The following is a 22,727-nucleotide window of genomic DNA, read 5'->3' as shown; positions in this document are numbered from 1 at the left end:
GCCAATGGAAGATACTGCCTGGAAGATAAATACTTCTACTCAACTTTGTTATGGCAATATAAATATAACAAACTTTTAGCATCAACATCACAATTCTGTCACATTTGCCAACACACACAACAGTAAGTACAAGAGGTGGGCATAGGTATATTACCGATAGAAATCGATAAGCAAAAGTGATCATGGTAGGAGCTTTATTTGTTTCCAGCGTGCATCACTTAAGGGATCTGGAATGAGCGTTTCGACAGTATTTTCTGTGGGACATGAGAGCACATCAGACATATCGAATTGCATTCTTAATACAAAGAATGTCTTTCTGATATCAAATAATTTTCATTTTTTGAAATTCACAATATAATACAAATTTTATGACAAATTATTAAAATTTGATATTTTCACATTTTTGATATATAACAGTCCCGAAGTAAATTTTATAAATCTAATGATATATTCTTAAAGTGTATGTAGCTGGGAGGAAAAGCTGACGATCAATTGAAAATTTTGACCTTTCATATTGAAGATAAGGATTTTTTTCCCAAAAAGACCTAATTTTTTTTGGTGTTTTGGGGAAAAAAATCCATATCTTCAATACGAAAGGTCAAAATTTTCAATTGATCGTTGGCTTTTCATCCCACCTACATACACTTTAAGTATAAATAATCAGATTTATAAAGTTTACTTTGAGTACTGTTAAATATCAATTTTTAATCATTTGCCATAAAATGTGTATTACATTGCGAATTTCAAAAAATCAAAATTATTTGATATCATCAGGACATTTTTCGTATTCAGAATGCAATTCGATATGTCTGATATGCTCTAATGTCCCACAATAAATACTATCCAAACGTTCATACCCCATCCCTTAATCGATTGTTATCAGCGATATAATACCTTATACAATCAGGTGCATTACTTGCCTATAGTATTCCAAGGCCTCTGTATTTTTCCTCGGAAGTATAATACCTTGCTTGGAAGCATCATTAGGTTATGGAACATTATTCAAATTTGACTTGGGAAGAATACAATAGTTGCTTAATTCACACACATTAAGTTTGGCTACAATGTAAATAAATACATTATGATAATTGATTTGAATATTATAAATATTATAAATATGTGAAATTGGTCTGCTACATCTGATCCCAATACACAATTATACCATTCACTGGACTTCACGATGTGGAAAATACTGGGAAACACCTGTTTGGTACCGTGATTCCATGGATTAATGTCACATTTCAAAATTAGAGAATTAGCTGTTGTCGTGCATCTATCGTCTCATATAACACAGGCGAAAGCATTATTTCAAGTAAAACGAGGCAAAGCCGAGTTGCTTTACGCCAAAATAAAAAAATGACATCGCCAGTGTTATATGAGATGATAGATGCACAGCAGCGGCTAAAACCATACCTTTATTCTCATCCTACATATGACAAGGAATTACCTAGTGCTTAGAATGGACCAGTCACGTTTTTCCATACGCCTCCGATTGGTTCAAATAGCGTGTACACGTTTTGGACCAGATCGTGTCACATATCATGTCATATCACACAGCTAAGAACCAATAAGATTGCAGGAACTTTCTCAAGTGTTTAAGAATGTCTAGTAGTATCCAACATGAAGAAGCAAAATATTTTTTATTTGATCTAATTTCAAACTCCTGAATGAATAGCCTAAACTACAAATACCTTTTATAAGTTGCACTCTTCAAGATAAAAGTTACTCAAAATATTAGAAAAAATATCTGAATTGATGTCCTGTATTGGTATGCATGGTAAAACTCATTCATACACAACACAATGACCAATCATACATACTAATACACATGTATAATTGAAGACCGAATTAAAAAGACTAGTTTGCGTATGACGTCCTGTCAACCAGACCAAAAATACCGTACTGCGGAGGTCGGCAACCAATCACGTCGCGCCTTTGCTCTGACGTCAGACGCAAACTAGTCTTTTTAATTCGGTCTTCAATTATAGCATACTACTGGACATATGTCTTTGTGCCGCTAATCCATCAACTATAGATTTTGATTTGATTGCCATTTGCAAGCTGTTTCAATTTGCTTGTTTGTATTGCTAAGATCCTTGCATCAAGACTTGTCAAGACTGTTTTGGTTGGTTCACTGTATCATGTGCTGGCAAGTTTGATTTGCTATGGACTTTGTTCGTTTCTAACAATTCATATGTGATGTTTCACCACTACGCTAGTGGTTTCATCAGCTATAGTTTTCAGCAGAGAACTTCAGAGGTCTGCAAATTTGGCGCAGTTTATGGCGTATACGGAAGTGTGGTTCTGGTTGGCTAATTGAATCACATCATCGGCACCTCATTCACTGGTCAAGCTGTGTAGCAACGTGTGACCTAGTTCTTTTTACGCTATAATCAGAAAGAGCAGACGAACACTGCTGAAGTAATTTGCTGAATGGTATAGCAACTCATTAGAAACAAACAAAATCCATATTTGAAATCAACATTCCTGATGAACTTGTTCAAAAAAAAGTTCGATTTGCTTTTTGTAAGGCTTAATCCGTGCAAGGATACCCATCTACACTTTACATATAAAATTAAACTCTTAAAATCATTCAACTGGACTCTCATTTTTGAGAGACTACAGTATCGCACCTTATCCTAGCTGCATCTTCAGGCCATCTGTTGATCTAGCAGCAATTGGTCAGTGACAAGATGGTGTTGCCATAGGTCATTGATTTTGGCTTCTGAGGAATGTTTTTGATTATGGAATTGTAAGCCCCTGCCAAATTGTAAGCCCTGCCAAACTGTGGCATAAGCCCCTGCCAAATTCACAAACGTATATTTTATAATACACAACAGACATACATGTATCCATGCAGGTGGAAAGAGGCTTTATACCAACTGTGCTTGGGAATATCATCGTATACATACAGCATTTGCATATGAAGTCTCCATTTATGTTTGTGTAAATAAAAGCACACAAGTGTACACCAATAGCACAATTTTATTGATGTGCACATTAACAGAACCCAAATAAATTGTGCCCATTACAACCTCAACCAATTATTGATTGGTTTTCATTTCACACCTAGCCTTTCACCTGCTAGCTATTTTGATTTGTTTGCTTGTATTGTCTTAATCCCTGTAAGAAGACATGTCTTGTTTGGTTCATCATTTCATGGTAGAGTTTAAGGTCTTCTTTTTTGGCTTGCATGCTGCTTTCTAATGCTGACTTCAAGGCATGATTCTCATCCATTTGTAATATTAACCTGTCAAAAAATATCAAGAATAAAAAAAAAAAGGTTTTATAACAATGTATTTTTACTAATTTAAAGTGTGCTGAGGCTTGTGGATCAAGTTTAGGCATTGTGCCTGTGCTTAGCATACTATAAATCACTACATTTTTTTCTGTGAGGAAAATGAGTTTTAAAAAATTTAACAAAACTGACACATTGGCTGGATCATTCTCTACCGAATGAAATGTTGAAATTATTATACTTAGTCCTCTGGGTTGATAGGATGCATAAATGTTTCTCTAAAGTACATCTTTGGTACAATTGGTTAGAGCAATGTGCTAGTAATATGAAGTTTGATGGCACAAATTTGGACAGATGCACTGAAATTTTTACAATGTTTATTTAAGGGACATGTAAAAAGAAGGGATTCTACAAATCATTTAAACAGAACAGTACAAGAGTTTTATACAAATACAGACAAGTTTAACCTGAATTTTGTGTTACCAAAACTTGGCATGTTTCTGTAATTACAACCTCTATAGCCTAAATTCATATGCTTTAACAAGTACTTCGTTCTTTCATAACTCCATTATTTTCATGCAGGCTCATGCCTTCTGTTGTGACTAGGGCTCGAATTTCAGGGAGGCCAACAAAGCCATTGCCTGTCCTTTTTCAGTTCTAGCCTTGGTGCCCCCAGATCTTTGTCAACTTTTTTCTTCACCTCTGTTGGCCTTGGTGCCCTTCTTTGTCTTTGCTTGGTGGCCATGAAAATGGGTACCCCAAAAATTAAAATTTGAGGCCTGGTCGTGACTTACCTAGTTTGTAACTCCTCCACATTACCCCTTGTTGGTGGCAAGTCTTCTTTCAGTAACATCTCATCTGATTTGTTACTATAATGTGGTTGCCCTGTATTCTGTTTCCTTCCTCCTTTCCCTGAACTCTTCCCTTCAGCCATCTGTATTCTTCCTAGTTGTTTCTCAAGCATCACATTATGTTGCTTTATTTGCTGAACTTGGGCTTGAGAGTCTGTGATTTTTGAGCTGGCTTCATCAACTCTGAAAGAAACAAGGAGCAATATTGGTTCTCTACTGAGAGGCTGCATGTCACAATTGGGCTTTGGCACAGAGTAATCTGCAATGTAAGCTCTCTCTATTACTACATTTCAATGGCAAGACAAATCAGTAGATGACATTAACACAAATTTCAACGACTTCCAATCAGCATAATGCCTCTCTGTAGATTCCGTTTGAGGCACTTTGGCACTGGGATAGTATGTAATTTTTTTTGCTTCTTGATAGTCTCAATTTATTTTAGATAGGCGTCATGACGGGATTCCATAACAACTGATTTTTTAATCGGGTGCGCAGTCGGATGTCACATTACCGGTGCAGCCGGTCAATGTATGAAAACTACAGTACTGCTGCAGCCAGTCACTGTGTGAAATGGTCAAGCTTTCATCAGATGTGGCTCTGACTTCATCAGGACTGATTTATTTTTATTCTGATCTCTGTGAGTCTTGGCCAACTACCTCTGCTCTAAGTGTATCAAATTGCTAGCGACCCTGATTGTCATGGTTTAAGAAGCAGTGATATGATAAGCAGAGAAAATTGCTGATCCCAATTTTCATCACGTAACTGCTCTTAACATCTATAAGTTCTCAATCTATTATAGGATCCGTTAGCGATCTTTCTCGGGCCACAGAGGCAGCTTACATACTATCCCAGCACCTAGGCTAGCCTCTCTGATAAACAAATGTAAAATTCAATATTTTTATAGTGTGCATCTTGCTCATTCAAACTACAGTAAAAAGTGATTTAAATCTGTAAATTTGCTTGAGGCAGAATTCATGTAATGCAATTGCACTCTTTACCTGTTGCGATACATACAATTTTCGAAGTAGGGTTCAAAATTGCTAAACAACAAAAAGCATTCTACACCTGTTACTCACATTTTCAAACAACATTGTAACTTCAGATGTAGGGTGCTGATGTGACACATGTTACTAAGAATTCGTGAGTACTTGTATCATGAACAATTTTTAACCCCCTGGACACTACTGGTCATCCAACATCATTTCTGATTGGTTGATAACTTGAAATGCTTATTTCAATTGCCAATTATGACTAGGCTTTACACTATTTATGGTCAAACTTGTATTTGCAGATGATCTTATTAATATCCTCCTTGATTTGTTCAGCAGTTAGTTCTCATAGGGTTAAGGTAGATATGATCAAGAATAATCTAGAAATCTTCCGATCAAAGACTTCACTGGATCTGTATACATACCTTTGTTGTAGTATTTGAACCAGTTCCATTAGTTTATCCCTTTCTACCTCTGCTGCTTGACTTGTTGCCTTGTACTCATGACATTGTCTCCTTACGTCTTCCAGTTGTACTAGAATTCCTCTATCTGTAACACTCCTAAGAGAAATTTAATGGCATTTGTTTAAATAGTTGTTCTATATGTCTTAGGTGCTTGGGTAAACTGGTCAATGTTTTAAAATGATATAATGATGGAATAGTAGAAGTTCATATGTAGGGAGGTACAGATGGGGTAAGGAAGAGAGGAAGACCAAAGAAGACGTGGATTGATAACATCAAAGACTGGACTGGACTGAACTTTGACCAGCTCATACGATCAGCTGAGGACAGAGAACTTCAGAAATTATGCATCTCTAAAGCCATCACTATGTCGCCCCAATGGCTTCCTAGCTATGGGACATAGATAGAGATAGATAGATAGATATAACATCAAAAGACATTTCTGACATAATTACAATGTAGAATAGCTTATTTACATGCAGTTTTATAAATATGAGAGGGGTGCTTTCTATAATTCCTATTTAAATTGGGCATTTATTCATTTATCATTGGTTTAATCAACGATACATTTGTAGCCCAAATATTAAACTCCATCAAAGATACAAATAGAAATATATGATATTAAAATTATTGTAAATCAATATTGTTTCTAAAACATTGATTTTAAAACTGTTAAATCTATAATGCCGATACTTACTCGTACACTTATAACTGTAAAATCCTCAGTCACTCACTCGATCGATCGATCGATCAATCAATCAATCAATCAATCAATCAATCAATCAATCAATCAATCAATCAATCAATCAATCAATCAATCAATCAATCAATCAATCAATCAATCAATCAATCAATCAATCAATCAATCAATCAATCAATCACTCCCACAATCAATCAATCACTCAATCAATCAATCATTTGCTCACTCCATCCACTACATTGTGTTTAAATCATAAGCAATTTTATGAACAATTGGTACTAAATGTGGCAGGCCTACTGCTAAAAGATGCAACTTACCCTGTGCTAGAAGGTCTAGATGATGGTCTTCCATTTGACATTGGTGATCCATTATTACTGTGTCTAGAGATGGTACGCATACCTTGCCTGGAATTAGGACGACCACCCTGCCTGCAAAGTCATATCATATATGTTACATTATATGTCAAATTTCCATGATTATGAGAACAAGAAGTTGACAATCCAAAAGATGCTTTTTATAACTTAGTTTTCAAAGAAGTCTGTTGAATTTAAAAAATAATTTCAAAGCTGGCAATAATTTTTTCAATCACATTAAATAGTTAGAAAGATATGATAAGTTTTGTAACTTTATGTCACTACTGCTGTTGCTATTTGACTGTCATGACTCTAATTCAGGTAATACAATAAACACCCTTTTGGGGTTTCTAGGATTTGTTTTCATTTCCTACCTTGATGATGGAGGTGGTGGAGTAGGAGAGTTATATGAATGCATTTCACCACTTCCTGGTCTATCTGTGATAGAGACAACTGTAAGAGGGCGTTCTATAGAACCAGATGGAGGACGATGAAATATACCATTTGAGTGTTGGCTTTTCTGATGGTGCTAAGTAAAAAAGAAAAAGAAAAGAAGAACAGGAATCAACATTTTTCATTTGCTAGATGTATATACTTTAATACATACAAAACACACTCCTTGAAAACTGAGAGTGAATGAACACATAATTTATGTTGAAAACAAACTAAAAAACTCAAATACCATATTTGTTCCATTACCTGCCCACGTCCCTATAAGCGCCTACCCAGTGACTTTACAAAAAGCAAACTGTGATATTATTAACTGATCAAGTAAATCTGGATCATGATGTGAAACATATTACACACTGCACATGATGGATGAAAATTTTGGTCCACTTTTTATGTATGCAAATTATGTAAACAATGTAAAAAAGTGCCCACTCTGAACGGTTACTGGAACAAATACGGTACACATCTTACCCTATTTTTAATGTCTTCAATTTCCTGCTCTAGCTGGTGCACCTTTTGTTCCTTTTCCGACACAATACGTTTGAGTTGTTCAACCAGGTTGGCTTCCTGTTGGTTTTTTTGTTGCAACATCAGTGCTGCTTCCTGCTCCTTGGCTTTCACTTTCTTATTGCTTTCTGACGTCTGGTCTAAGAGATCTTTCAGGTGAGATTGCTGCTTCTATTGTGGTAAGAAGACGATAAAAACAGTCAAATTTCCGTCATAATACTGGATGATCATAATGGTCTACTTCTGATCATGAAAAAACTTACAAGACAAAGGGCAAGTCACAAAGACTACTCTGGTAAAGTTGCCTTGAGCATTGTGGACAATATGATAGTTTAAGGAGAGCCACATGGAGCAATCTCTTAAAAACATAAAGCCTGACAGCTGAGCCATATATAAGCAAATCGGGTTATCCCACCAAATTACACTTTTGAGAAAATGAGGTTCAAAGTTTGATGTTTAGAAAATATCATCATAGATCTGCAGGAGAAGCAGACTTGTTACAATGTGCATGACTTAAATTGAAAACTTTTTTTCTAATGAAATATTATAGCCAATACCAAGAGCAGGTGCAAAGGTGGGGTAGCCCACTTGATGCAAATATACACAGGCGCACTGTTGCTATATTATTTGCATCATACATTTAGGAGTACGTACATTGGTCTATCCCACATATGTTTGAGGGATTGCCCACTTTACTTCTCAAATGTCTAAATTTAGTGAGGAAGATTTTTTAGCTTTTTAATTATCAGGCAGTAGATTACTAGTACAGTCCAGACAATGCCAGAGGAATTTTTAGGGACATGCATTGACCCTCAAGCTATAGTGTAATGTATATATCTCATTTTTGCCTCTCTATGATTCAGTTGGACAAATCTAATAAAAGATATAGTTTGAACCTACCATTAATGCTTCTATCAGTTCATCATCATGTTTTCCCTTGTCTTTGAGTGTCGTCATCTGCTGTTTTAAGGACTTCATTTCATTAGAGAGAACCTTATTCCTTGCTTTAACTGCATCACATTTCTCCTTCAGTTTGCTGTGTTCCTCTTCTAATGTTTTGAAGTCTTCATTGGCTTTCTACGAAAGAAAAAGTTGAAAAAAAGTTAACTTTGAGTTTCTAATGTTGTAGATGTGCTCAAGCAGGTCACTGGATTGGGAGCGTCTGACTTAGAAACTGCGATGAAGGACATGGAGAGCTGCAATTTCAGCAACAGTATGAATGACAAATGATCAGTTTGCCCTACCTTATGTATTATAGTTGTTTTATATATCTTGAGACACAATAGTTGTCATTAGTTGACTATTACCAAGTCATAGTCAGAATTTCCGACTATCGCTAATTAGTGACTTAGTTGTGCAAGCCTTTAATAGTTACAACCACTGTTCTGGATTAACAGTAACAGTAATAACTGTGCCACTGATTCAAAAAAGTATTTTATATCCTCCTAGTATGTATGATTTCATCTAGGGAAATTCCTAATTTTAAACACTCTGCCCCTAAAATATTTAGTTTCTAACATTTCAACCTTATTTGTTTACCTCTTTTGCATCTCTTCTCTCCTTCTCTAATTTCCTTATTCTCTGTTTTTGCCTTTCTTCCATGGATCCTGATTTGACTGATCTTGTCGTCATCATCCCTGTCATTGATAATGTGTCGCTATCAGCAGTAACATCCATGTTCATAAACTGATCCTCAAGACTCATCTGGGTCCCTGGACGACCTCGTTGATGTTCTACTTGTGATTTCAGCTCACTAACCTATGGTATAAGAATGGATGGAATCAATCTACACAGAACTTTGATTATGACTATTTAAAATTATGCACGAGTGGTCATGTAATTCAAATGTTTATGCTCGCTATGGTCACAGTTCAACAGTGACACAATTGAATTGAACAGTGCCTCAAAGCTACATTCATAACGACTTGCTGAGTTAGAGTAAAATAGCAACTGTATGTCACTACTTACGGCGGTGGTACTTTTTGGCCCAGTTGAAATCATTTTGTGACTTTTATGTTCAAGGCAGTTTACAGTACCAATTGTTGGCTAATTCAGAGAAATCATGTGATACAACTTGGCAATACAATAAATCATTGTGGGGGGAGGGGGGTATTCGGTAAAAAAGGGTAGGTACACATGTGCCACCGGTATGGGTTGCATTTACTATAACAATGGGTCATTTTTCATATGTACATTACTTTGTGGATGGGTCATTTTTCATATGTACATTACTTTGTGGATGGGTCATTTTTCATATGTACATTACTTTGTGGATGGGTCATTTATTTTGTCAACTTGACTCTACACATGGGTTGTTTTTGTTTGCCTTTGTTGTTTTTTGGTGACTACCACCATGGGCATCTTACCTTATTTTGCAATAGTAATATTTGTTGTGCCCGTCCTCTCCATCCACTAGTGCTATTCAACAGACTCTGTACATTGACATTATCTCCTACTTCATTACTTAACACCTTATGGGCTACCTTCAGTTCTTGTTTCAGTGTGTTCGCTTGGTTTCTGTATTCAGATAGTTTGTTGGTAGTATGCGATAATTTATCTTGGGTTGATTTCAGTTCTGCTGCTGTGGTCTCCATCTGATAATCAATAATAGATACAATTATACAATTTACTTCAAATCATGGACATATTTACCTTACTGTATACATAACAGACATCATAATGTATTTATTACACTTTCACAAATTCAGCAATGTATATAATTGTAGAAATATAATTTGGTCAAAATGTACCTTTCCTATTTCACACCCTAATCACTGTTAACACTGTCTACAGGCAAGACTGATTTTTACAAATTCCACTCTGTGGGCGCAATACAAAATTAATGCGACCTGCTCAAGACCATGTCGGCCATCTTGGATGCACATTGTGCAAGGAAGGTGAATTTTAAAACTGCTCATGAGGAATAATCATTTGAAATGTAATTGTAGTATGTTCTCCCTTGTATGTTCTCACTCATATATCATATATCCACGATGGCCGATATCATCCTACATGCATCTTACATGTCAAAAGATAAAGTCAATATCAAGCAAAATCAGCGAGTGGTTTATTTCTTACATGTTACACTAGGGACATCAACCCATCGAACATCGGCGTGGTCACACAATCTCTGCATCATATACAGACCCAATGATTTTGTTATATCCATAAATGACTCACCATTTTATCTTTTTCTTCTTCATCTGCAGTTCTGTGAATTATCATCTTGTTGTTATTATTCCCACTTCCACCTTGGGCCATCACTTGCATCTAATAACAGGAAATCACAAAAACAATGTAACCAACATAAAGACTGAAAACGTTCCATTGAGTGTAAAAGTGAAAATGTAAGACAGAAACTAGATTCCACATAGAGCTTTGGAGCATAAAGAGCTCTACTAGCACTCATGTAAAATAGAACTGTAGCTAACATGCTTGGTGCAACAGCAAATTAAATCGCACTTCAAGCATTTGCACTCTGACTGTTTCTAAACAATCAATGTCTCTAGATAATCTGGGAAGAATATGGACCATCCTTCCTCTTCATTCCAAATGCATCAGCTGAGTGACACTATCAATGGTTTTAGTGCATATTGATATACTGGTTAAATTCAATTTTGATTGGAGTGAAAAACTTTTTGCAGCGAGCAGAATCCTGGTCAGTGCCTTAGCTAGTCACCAATCCAAAGCTTGGACAGATTTAGATGGTCAAAAGGAATGCCTTTTTACAGATGCTTATAGCTGTTTTAATGAAGATCAAATTCCTAAAATATCTGGAGGTTAACAGCTGCAAAGGTCAAATTTGGGATGAACAATTTTGCTCAAATGATGGGGCAAACCCGGAATGGTCTCACACTCAGTATAAATGACCATACTGGGATGCGCTGCAAATATGGGTCTCATTAACAGGCCCCTGGTATAACAATGGGCCCCTTTTCTAAGGCAATATTGGTACAAAAATGGGATGTTTTTTTCAAATATTAAAAAATACCCCAATTTCACCCAACTAGAGCCCAAATTTGATGAAATTTTGTAGGGTCCAATTTTCTTGGAAAATTGGTATTTATCCCTACCCAAACCAACATTAATTATCTCCTAGGTCTAGTGCTAAGTAATTTGGTTCAATCTAGTTTGTTCCATTGTTTAGCCTTACTTCTTTCTCAGCATCTCTGACTCGTCTTAACAGTTGTTTTACTTTGGTTCTCTCACTTTCTAGTTCTGCAGTCATTTCTCTATTCTTCTTAGACAACTCAACAATCTTTGTGGCAGCACTATCACTTGCAACACCAGTGCCTGAAATATGAAGGTGTGGAAAAGATTATTTATTTAGAGGACTGGTATACACTTTCAAAACAACTATATTTGAAGCAACACTATAATAATGCATCTGTTTTCATATCACACTTTCCAAATTGCAGTCGAGTTCTCAAAGTACACTACCGTCTTATGCAGTTCACCCTTCATAAATCCTTACTCATTTTCTAACCAGATAAAATACTTGACCAGTAACATAGAGAATCGCCATGTCACATATTCATCCGACATATGAGGCACCATACACTGCATGGTATGTATATTCTACCTCACAATTCTGGTACTATTGCCTCTAAAAGGGGTGCCTGAAATGTGAAGGCACCTTGATCTCATCAATCTACAACAGGGTCTTAGCTAGAATTTGATGAGTGCCATCATATTCACAAACACTGCCTGTCCAAAATTAGACCTTGAAAACATAAACCAGACATCTGCCCCTTCTGGGGGTTCAGTCAGTTCAAATAGCTATTGCAATAGCCTTGATTTATTTGTCTGGTCTTGTTTTGAGTTCACAGAACTTATTCAAGCATTACTTTTTTAATTTAGCATATATATCACATCACAGGCATTAATTTTGCATGTCCCAGGAGCAAATTACCTGTCCAAAATGACAGGTGACTAGCTAACACCCTGATCTACAAATTGCCAACTCAATAGCCCAGGGCAATAATGTATTAGAAATTCCCTCAGAGAATCAGAAGTTCAGATAACCCTGCCACATTGGGCAAACTTACATTTGAAATGATGGTAAAGTAACATTTTGTAAAGTATAAATAAAATATGCATTCATTTCTTACCCTTATAATTGGCACTTCAAGGTGGTACTACACCCCTTGATAAATTTGTGACTATTTTTGCATTTTTCTCAACAAATAATAACACATTGGTAACAAAATGTTATGTATATTATAGGGGCAAGGAATCCAGTTACTACACTGGTATTTCAGTGACTCAAAACAAACGGTGCGCTATTTATGATAAGAAAAGAGGTACCGCTAGAATGTACCTCATTTCTTAACATATATAATGAACCACTTGTCTTGAATCACTGAAATTTCAGTGAAGTAATTGGATTCCTTGCCATATCTTATACATATCTTTTGTTACCAGTGTGCACTTATTTTTTGAGGAAAATGCAAAATTAGTCACAACATTTATCAGGAGATGTAGTAACACCTTAAGGTCCAGATAGTCAATCTAATTTTTAAGTTTTGATCAAAGCGTATACTTCAATCTTTACCTGCAATAGCGTGTCTGTCTTCATCTCTTTGCTTCTTCATCTTTCTTATTTCATAATCTCTTTCACTCAGCAGCTTGTAAAGCCGACCACTTTCATCTTTTAATTCCTGTTATAAAGCAAAATACAGTAATAAATACAAACACAAATACCCGGGGTAACAACTATGTGCAACTTTTACATTTAATTACATGGCAGAGTTCCAATATCAGATGTAGATCACTTGGGGCCCTACAATGGATATCAGTAACCTTCTTGATTTACCTGGCAGGGGTAGAATGGGCTATTGCAATCCATACACCCCCCTATGGAAGACATGACCTAAAACTCCCACACAGGGAGTGTGAATTTCAAATGGAGTTGCCTGGAGTTGCCTGAATAGGTGACTCCATTTGAAATCTATATTGACTGTGTGGGAGATTATAAGAGCACATCTTCCATAGGGGCATCATAAATTTTAAATAGAATTGCCCAATCTTGATCAACAGTGCTGGAATCAAACTTAAATCTTGCAATATAGTCGTTTGCGAGAAACAATTAATTCTCACACAAACATGTGTTAACATAAAAAGTATGAGAATCAAGTTAGATTCAAAGAAATTTGTGTGGCAACTTTTAAAAATGCTTAAAAATATTTTAAATTTTAAAACATGTTATCAGTAAAACCTAACATTAAATTTCAAAGGTTTTGTGGCAACCTTTGTGCACTCCTTTGGAAATGTTACAAAAACATTGTTTTTGCTGTTTTTTCTTCATATAATAACTTACTCTGATTTGCTCAGTTAAGTGTCTGTTCAGTTCTTCATCATATAACACATCATTAGGAATAGGTTCACAAAGCTGAAACAATATTAAATAACAAATAAATATATGAAAATAGTAAAGAACAATAATACTATAGCTGTTGTGGTTATTCATTGATATACATTTAGTGTGGTTTTGAATGACATGGTAACGCAATCAAACCAGTGTCTATGCTTGAACATAATCTTGAAGTCAGTGTTGACAGCTTTTATAATATATACTCCTTTTTCATATTGAATATCAAATATTTCAGATAGTTTTATTGGTGACAAGTGTTGATAGGTGTGTCTTTTCTTCTTTTATGAATTCTGAATTAGTAGGATGCAGCTCCAAACATGCTCATCTGTCAGTACACAATATGTTTGTACATTCACTGAATGACCTTTGAATGTGTTAGGTACAAAAAGCTCATTGAATGCACTTCCACTTGAGGTCATTTTTTGAGCTATCAGTATTGAATGGAGGTTAATGACCTCTGTTCTTCTTGATGAGATCATTTTAGCTTTATATAGATAAATGTATTTTTAAGATTAAAACATGGGGTTGCAAGACTACCCAAGTATAGGGATGGATGTGTGACACAATTTTGACATGGTCACTATTTGTGTTGCTTCAAGTTTGGTAGTGACATCAGAATGTATGCATCTCTGTATGTGAGACAGCATTCCAGTTACAGGTGTCATCTTTACATGATCAATCATGGACTTTCATATGGATCATACTCATTAAAAGTGGACACACAGGAACTGTGGATGTCCATTGTAAGACACATCCAGAGGGCACTACACACAGCCTATAAATAGCCTAGAAGCAATTTTGTATATTCAAGGCTTCAATATTGAAATGTTGGGGGTGTCCTCACTTTGAAAAACAAGGGACCACCAAATGTCCATGTTAACATAATTACAGGTTAATATGAGTAGGGATGGGTATGTGTGTTGGTCAGAATGTGGGTGTAGGGTGTGTGTGCCAACATACCATCAATCCTAGATCATCACTTATTCCCAATGCATCTTCAGGCTGACCATTGTCATTACTAGTTGATTCTTTCTTTTTACTTTTCTCTTCCTGCCTCTGTTTTGCTTTCAACAACTTTTTCTGCTGCTGTTCTTGCAGTGCTTGGAATTGTTGACGCAATGCTTCACTTTCCATGGTTGAGATTTATCTATCAGCTACTTTTAACCTTTGACATCCTGAAATAAATATTTAAGAAAAGAACACCATAATGCAAGGCTAATACAAAATGAACAACATACAAAATATTACTACTTCAGCTTGTGATAATTAATAAAATTACTGGTATACATTCACTGCCTGCCAGGATACATTTCCCGACATTGCAGCATTTTGAAATACTACAAAAATGATTTGAGTTGAAATTTAAACTCAAAACTTCCTGAAAAAATTTTGTCATTCCTCAAAACAACATGTAACTTCATAAATAAAAATTGAAATCCTAGTATTACACGTTTATATTGAAAATTTTGTTCAATTTATTTCAACAAAAAGTCCATTTTTAAACCACTGTATCTTGGGAGCAGAAGGCACGAGTTCAAAAAATGTAGACCAAAATGGCAGATCCCTATCTTCAAGAACACCATCACCTATGGGTATGAAAAGGGGTCAATTTTCTTCATAAAAATACATCATAATGATGTGTTGGTTATAATTAGATGCGCTGATCAGCGTTTTCCGCTGTTCATCTTTGTGCTATGGGCTTTTACATATAAAATGTGGTACCCAGTTTTTAAATATATGGTACGTCACTTCCGGTCAGGAGCTGTTACCGTAGGAGACCTACCCGGATGACTGTGGTGACTTGAAATGTACTTGAAATGCAAAAAATAGGGGTAATTTCAAGGCTAATTTGTACCCGTTTTTGTGTAAAATAGGGGTAACAAATGCTAAAAATGTTCTTAAAACTGCGCAAAATAGGGGGGTATTTTTTACTTTGGGAACGATCATGCATTACGCCTTTGAATAGAATTAGGCAGTGACAACACCGGGCTATACACATGCCAGAAAATCAAGGGGTAGGGGTACTATACATTAAACATTTTTTTAATTTTTCAAAATGTTTTTGGGAACAGAAATAATATAAATTGGTTATTCCTATGCCCTACCAGTAAAAAGAAAATCATGGTAAACTTTAAATCCAATTTATGTTCGAAACAGCAATTTTTTGCATTTGTCACATTATTATCTACTACATGATTGAACACCTCTTTTGCCCAAACTATGCAATATCATTAAAAAAATGTATATGGGGTATGCAAAATACATGAATAGTTAAAAGCATAAGCATTGACCCGTCAATCATGTGTCATGATTGTAACAAGTCCGAGATGGCCGAGCGGTCTAAGGCGCTGAGCCGTTGGCCGGGATAATACGATCTGCGTGGGTTTGAGCCTTGGGCTTGCCTTTGGTGAGAATTCATTAACCTATCCCAAAATGTTCCTATAAGGTCGGGAATCCTGCAATTATGTTCAGTTACTGCCAGGTTAAAGAATAGTGTATCAGAGATATTTTCTCTGAAAGTGTGAAGCAGTCTCTGCTTCGAAGCAGTATAGAATATAATTGTAGAATAAGCCCAATCGTATTGTAACTTCCGTTTTTTTTGGGACACTTTGACCTCTGACACATCGGGAAAATTGTTGTAATTATTATTAATTTACTTATTATTGTCATAATGTTATCATTAAAATTATTTAAATAATTAATTCATTTAATGTTTTTTGGGTTTGTTTTGATTCTAGTAACACGTATTAAATTATATTTTGTACGCATAAAACCCCAATTTTTCTGAATTTTCCCGATAGGTCAAAGGACATATTGTCCCAAAACTGCAAACTTCCAATGCCAATTGGGCGTATTCCTTCTCGCCCCCATACATGTACACTACGTAGCACATGCAGATATATGTAGTGTATGAACGGTGTCTCGTGGTTCGGAAAGTCACGTAAAGCTGGTGCCGTGGTCCTGTGTACAGGAAGAGTCAAATCCTGTGCACGTTAAAGTGTCAGAGGCTCACAGCCCCGGCTCACAGCTATTCGAAAAGAGAAGGGGACCATCCCTGGTTCTGATATCTGTATAATCACCTCCTCTAAGTTCCAGAGGACTTCCAGTTTAGCTCAAATGAGCTACTATAGGAAGTACCGTAAGACCACCGTAAAACCACCATCTACCAGAAGTCATTCTTCCCATCAACCATCGTTAGCTGGAACCAGCTTCCTCCATCTGTTGCTGAGAGCCCTGACCTGAATACTTTCAAAGCCAACTTAGTTCAACACCTCAAACCAAAACTATAATTGCTCTGCCATCCAACCGCTGCGCAAGTTGGTGTGATGTATTTGCAATACAGTGAAGCTTGGAGCTTACATGTTTCCTTGTGTGCCATACAAAAATCATCCCTGGCAACCTGTGTTTTGAAATTTAAATCTGATAACACACATCATTTATTTCTCGCAATCCTCCTGAGTGGTCAAGTTGAAACCAATCCTGGCCCTCCCAATCCGGCATATCCTTGCGGTATTTGTCAGAATGAAGTCCTGGATAATGATCATGCTCTGCAGTGTGACTCTTGTAATTTCTGGTGCCACACCAATTGCTGTGGCATCTCGAGCATGAATTATGAAGCTCTCTGTGATCTGCCATCTAGCTTCTCGTGGATTTGTTTTAAATGTGGTTGTCCAAACTTCAACAGCTCTTTGTTTGGTACCATGTCTGTTGAAATCTCAAATCCATTCTCTGTTTTGGACAGTAGTTTTGACTGTGATGAATCAGAAAACACAGTCCATCTTGACCATCCTTTGACATCAACCCCCAATGATCCTGACAAATGCCCGAGGTTTGCTCCGCCCAAAATAAGCACAAACCCAATGGGTTGAAAACTATGATCATTAACTGTGATGGAATAAAGAGCATCAAAAAACAAGCTGCTTTTCTTGCTACTGTTGAACAACATAGCCCCGATATTATCCTTGGGTGTGAAAGCAAGATTGATAGTAGACCAGAGTGTGATGTTTTACAAAATCCACAACCAGTTTGTCAATATCCAGTTCCCTCCATGTGTTACCCCTGCATGCTACCTGTCTCGCAATGATCATCAATTGAAGTACCAGGTACCAACTCCATCTACCGAGGGTTTCAAGTTTTCCTTTTATCCACGCTCCATACGTGTTTGGAATCATCTTCCTCCATCAGTTGTGATCCAAGCAACTCCAGCTGCCTTCAAAGAAGCTGCCCTTGTGTCAATCAGGGGGATGCTTCCGCCACCAGGCAGCAAACTCCTGTAAACCAGTCTCCAGTTCCTGTATATAGTGCACCCTCAGTTCATTGTTGGATGGTTTTTTGCTGTAGCTTTGTTTTTCTTCTTCTTCTTCCTTCTTCTTCCTTTATAAGTGCCTCCCTCATATGTATGACGAGTATTGTCGCACTGCGTACAGACAAGCTGTACTTATTTTTTACTCTGGAACCTAGAGTAGATGAGTGTATTTTGAAGTACAGTCAACATGACCGGGATGATCCCCTGCTCTTTTCGAATAGCCTGTGACGTTCTTTAACGTGCACACTACATTAATCATGTGAGAAAATATGCATGTACACGGGACCGACAGCTTTAAGTGCCCTCCGAAGCACTAAGCAAGTAGAGTGAAGTGTCTTGCTCAAGGACACAAAGAGCCGGACCTGGGATTCGAACCCTTGACCCTTGGGTTCACAGTCCTATGCCTTAACCGCTAGGCCACGCTCTCCTCTCTTCACCTTCTTCACTATGCACCGCACCATGGTTGTTGACGTCACTTTGCACCGTTACATCTAGTCCGAATAATCAGACCCAGAACAAAATATTAATTTCTGACATGGTCGTGTACTGGGTCTGAACTGTTTCCATGTGAAATCTTGATGGCAAATTGGACAATAGAAGCACATGGTTCTACGTGACAGCTTTTTAATCCCTATTCAGGTTACGTGAATCACGCTATTGTGGACCATCCTTCCAATACTTGAGTGTTTGGACAAGCGGAACGGTTTTTGTCTACCTCTCTGTTTGTAAACAAACCAGGAGGTCGAAATAAATCCTCCTCGCCGAATCACTGAAAGTCAGGGTAATAGACGGCACTACGTTACATCCTAGTTTAGCTCAAGATGAAGCTGTAAAAGGATTACACTACCAAGTACCAATACTACCAAGTATCTTCAAGATATTTTTGCCAGCAGCGACTTCAGATTCAGATTCAAAAAGGAAACTAGAGGCAAATGATGGTCATAGACCACAAACCTAGGTGGGGCGTGTTGGTGTTGTGGAGGTATCTGACCCCTGCAAAATGTTCCAAAATGTTCCCCTGGTCATGACGTTTGTTGTCACCGAGTTTGAGTCCCTTTCTCCTTACGGATGTCCAGAAAATGCAATTTTGAAATTTGACCCCAGATGACCTTTGACCTGCAAAATGTTCAAAAATGTTTCTGTGGTCATCAAGTTTGTTGTCACCGAGTTTGAGTCCTGCACCCTTACAGATGTCCAGAAAAGACATTTTAAGATTTGACCTCTATATGACCTTTGACCTGACCCCTGCAAAATGTTCCCTGGTCATGAGATTTGTTGTCACTGAATTTGAGTCCCATACTCCTTACAGGTATCCAGAAAGTGAATTCTAAGATTTCACCCCAGATAACCTTTGACCGACCCCTGCAAAGTGTTCCAAAATGTTCCCTTGATCATTAAGTTTGTTGTCACCAAGTTTGAGCCCCGTACTCCTTACAGATGTACAGGAAATGCATTTCTAAAATTTCACCTCTGCATGACCTTTGACCTGACCCCTGCAAAACGTTCCCCTGGTCATGAGATTTGTCGTCACCGAGTTTGAGCCCCACACCCCTTACAGATATCCAGATAATACAATTGTAAGATTTTACCCCCTTAATGACCTTTGACCCCAATTCTGTATGCAAGTTATAGGCGTGTGGTATAGCCGATGCATATATGCAAATGACATCATTGTACTATATATAATATGTGACAGAAGAAGCATTTTGAAGGTATTTGGTTAAATACCGGAAATGCCCTCTTAATGACCTTTGACCTCAATTCTGTTTAGACCCTATGGCCACTGGATATAGCCGATACATATGTGCAAGCACAGACCATAGAACTTTCTAGTGTCTGTGTGGTGCAAGTGACATAATTGTAGGGTGTATATGTAACATGTAGGAGGAGAAGCAATTTGAAGTTATTGTCAGAAAGAAGAAGAAGAAAGATTGGATAGCAAAACAGTACCTAGCTCAACATGATCAATGCTCATCATCTGCACATTATAATATCCACAACAACAGTGAACTTCTGAATGGTGAAATCGGAGTAAGTGGCTGACATCACCTGCTTGGAGGTCAGTGAAATTAGAGTTGCAGCAAGCTGTGGTTTTATTACCCAATTGGGAATCAACTTCCAGCTGCAAGTCTGATTCTACTTTTGATCTCTGTTCTGACCATGCTCACTATATAGTATACTTCCATGATTATATGTGCAAGTGACATAGCATTTTGAATTTGTTACAGAGTATGAGTTTTTGTACCCAAATTTGTCAATGACTCTGATTTGTCAAAGGTTATTCAATGAATATACAAATATATTGGGGTTCAAGAACTGTGCCCTGATAGATGAGTCTCTGTTGCCAGCGGAAGAAAATCTGGAATCCAATACCTAGGTGGGTGTAAACCCACCTAGGTAAGGACTTGTTGTAGACTGCCTAACTGGCCTGTATCTCGTTTCGGCCAAAGAACGTCTGTAATACATACCTGTTTTTAATGACTTTGCAACAATGTTTCTATTGTCAGCAATAACAGCTTGCATTCACACTTTTGAGTTTATATGGTGAATTTTCGTACACATCATAAATAAGTGAAATCAGAATATCCTGAAAGGAATTTAGGTAACGAATTCAACGACACTGACCTCGCAACAGCTAATGTTTTCATGTAAACATGGCGTCATTAGACATTTTTAGCCTACATTTCGGATCCTACTATCGGATCGTTGAAGCAACGAAACCTCAATCCCCGGCCTCATTCACGAATTCACTCACCTTCCTACACCACCAGTTGAAATAAAACTCGAAACATCCCGTGCTATTCCTCAAAACTACATGCACCTTCATTAATAAAAAATTGAAATCCTAGTAGAAATCCGTTATCGAAAATTGTTTGATATAAAACGTCACCAAAAGTAATTTTTCTGAAGAGTAGATACCGCGTGTCAAAATGGCGGCCGCAGTCGCATCCCCCAGCTTTGTATCGTGTACCCAGGTCACGGTATGTCTACGTGACGAACAGTCAAGGTCAGAGAACAGCGCAACCTGTCTGCTGTCATGCCGTAATGGCTCCGCCCAATGAACGGCGCTGTCAATCATCCTTATTGCCTTTGTCGAACAGACTTTTACGCAGGTAAGAGCTCACGCTGTCCTCACTTTTAGGATCGACGAAAGGCCAGGCCGACACAATCTGGTTGTGTAGGAGACTATCATCGTGATGCCCACGTTGGAACCATTGGATTACGGAAGAAATATTCATACCAGGACTGAAGCAAATGTGGCCATTTCTATGTTTGTACCGGCAAGTACCGGACATTTTCCAACACGGAGCTAGCGGAAAATACTGCAAATTCGCCCAAGGTAAGCAAAGGGTTGGGGATCGCATTTTTAACTTTGACTAAACTGTTTCGGAGTTAAGGCACGCTAAAAGTAGACCATTTCGGGGCTGTATTTGGTGTACATGTGACGTTTTGAAAAGAGTAAAAAACGACCACTTATTCGCTATTGCTGAAGTATACCCGCCGAATCATGTACCAATACACAAGGTATTGGTACATGAGATCAGGTATAGACTTGTTGTACATGTTGTTAGTGTAAGCTTACCTCTCTGCAAAATTCGCCCACAATTTAACCAAATTTTACTGCAGTAAATATTATGTGCGATTAATCTGTGAACACATTTTAACCAAATATGATACAAATACAATACTGCAGTGGTTTTTATATACCTAAATCTTCTAACTTTCAATGTTTTACCTGCACGAATCATGGAATAGTTTACCTTCGCGACGCATCCATTTGTGATTATCAGAGTTTCTAGACAATTTATAAACATTCCTAACTATTTAGAATGCCTGAAAGTTTCATAGGTTATCATTCACATATTTAATACGGTCATAAACTGCGTTCATATTTTCCTATTATCCCTACCTTTCAATTTTCACAAATAATCACAACAAACCAATTTCAACAATTTTATTTTGTCTTTGTAGGGAATCCTGTATCAATCAATCAATTATTATTTTGCAGTTGGCTGACATTGAGATGGTTTATGCCCATTGCTGTGGTTTTAACTTACGCCCAAAGAGTTGGGAATCGAGCACTCATGATGCATGGTGACGGGGATTATCCCGGGGGGATTATGTGCGGCACTTGACCCCCCTATTTTTCTCACCCAATGACCCCCCCTCCCCTTTTTTTGTTTGACTGAACTCCTTCTCACGGACCCCCTTTGGCAATTTTTCCCGGCAATTTTTTTCCCTGTCGCCAATCATGACCCCCTTTTCAAGAATAGGCCTATCCACTTTTGGTCGTGCGTTATGAACTCTCCGTGACCCAAAAAAGGTGGCGATGTTACATTTTCCCAAATTCGACTCAAATTAAATGATGATAGGGCCTATCTCTGCCAAGAAAGAAGTTATTGTCATGCTTGTGGTCTCAATTTATTGCTAAATAAAATGCACCTTCAAACCTGTAAAAAGAATTTCGTTAGCCTTTTTAATACTGACACCGTGCTTCA

The 22,727-nt window shown here is 37.3% G+C and overlaps 1 protein-coding gene across 4 annotated transcripts; it reads right to left on the bottom strand.

The window, feature by feature from the left end:
• Nucleotides 1-2,004: 2,004 nt before the first annotated feature.
• Nucleotides 2,005-22,213, bottom strand: LOC140142054 (coiled-coil domain-containing protein 13-like). 4 transcript variants are annotated; one of them, XM_072163991.1, is made up of 15 exons: nt 22,139-22,213; nt 14,883-15,097; nt 13,869-13,940; nt 13,104-13,209; nt 11,703-11,842; nt 10,730-10,819; nt 9,916-10,143; nt 9,089-9,307; nt 8,450-8,626; nt 7,514-7,720; nt 6,967-7,121; nt 6,557-6,667; nt 5,504-5,638; nt 4,033-4,272; nt 2,005-3,250 (listed from the first exon to the last, which is right to left on the bottom strand). In XM_072163991.1, exons 2-15 carry the CDS (start codon nt 15,054-15,056, stop codon nt 3,085-3,087), a joined length of 2,220 nt encoding a protein of 739 aa, XP_072020092.1. In that variant the 5' UTR covers nt 15,057-15,097; nt 22,139-22,213; the 3' UTR covers nt 2,005-3,084. The 4 variants fall into 4 exon arrangements, with proteins under 4 accessions (XP_072020092.1, XP_072020090.1, XP_072020091.1 ...); XM_072163989.1 differs by lacking the exon at nt 22,139-22,213 and adding an exon at nt 21,937-22,021; XM_072163990.1 differs by lacking the exon at nt 22,139-22,213 and adding an exon at nt 21,990-22,089 and having other exon boundaries at nt 2,006-3,250.
• Nucleotides 22,214-22,727: the final 514 nt, after the last annotated feature.

Source organism: Amphiura filiformis, chromosome 20 (genome assembly GCF_039555335.1).
Source record: "Amphiura filiformis chromosome 20, Afil_fr2py, whole genome shotgun sequence".
Taxonomy (NCBI): Eukaryota; Metazoa; Echinodermata; class Ophiuroidea; order Amphilepidida; family Amphiuridae; genus Amphiura; species Amphiura filiformis.
Note: the sequence above shows the minus strand (reverse complement) of the source record. Positions and strands in the feature narration are given on the sequence as shown.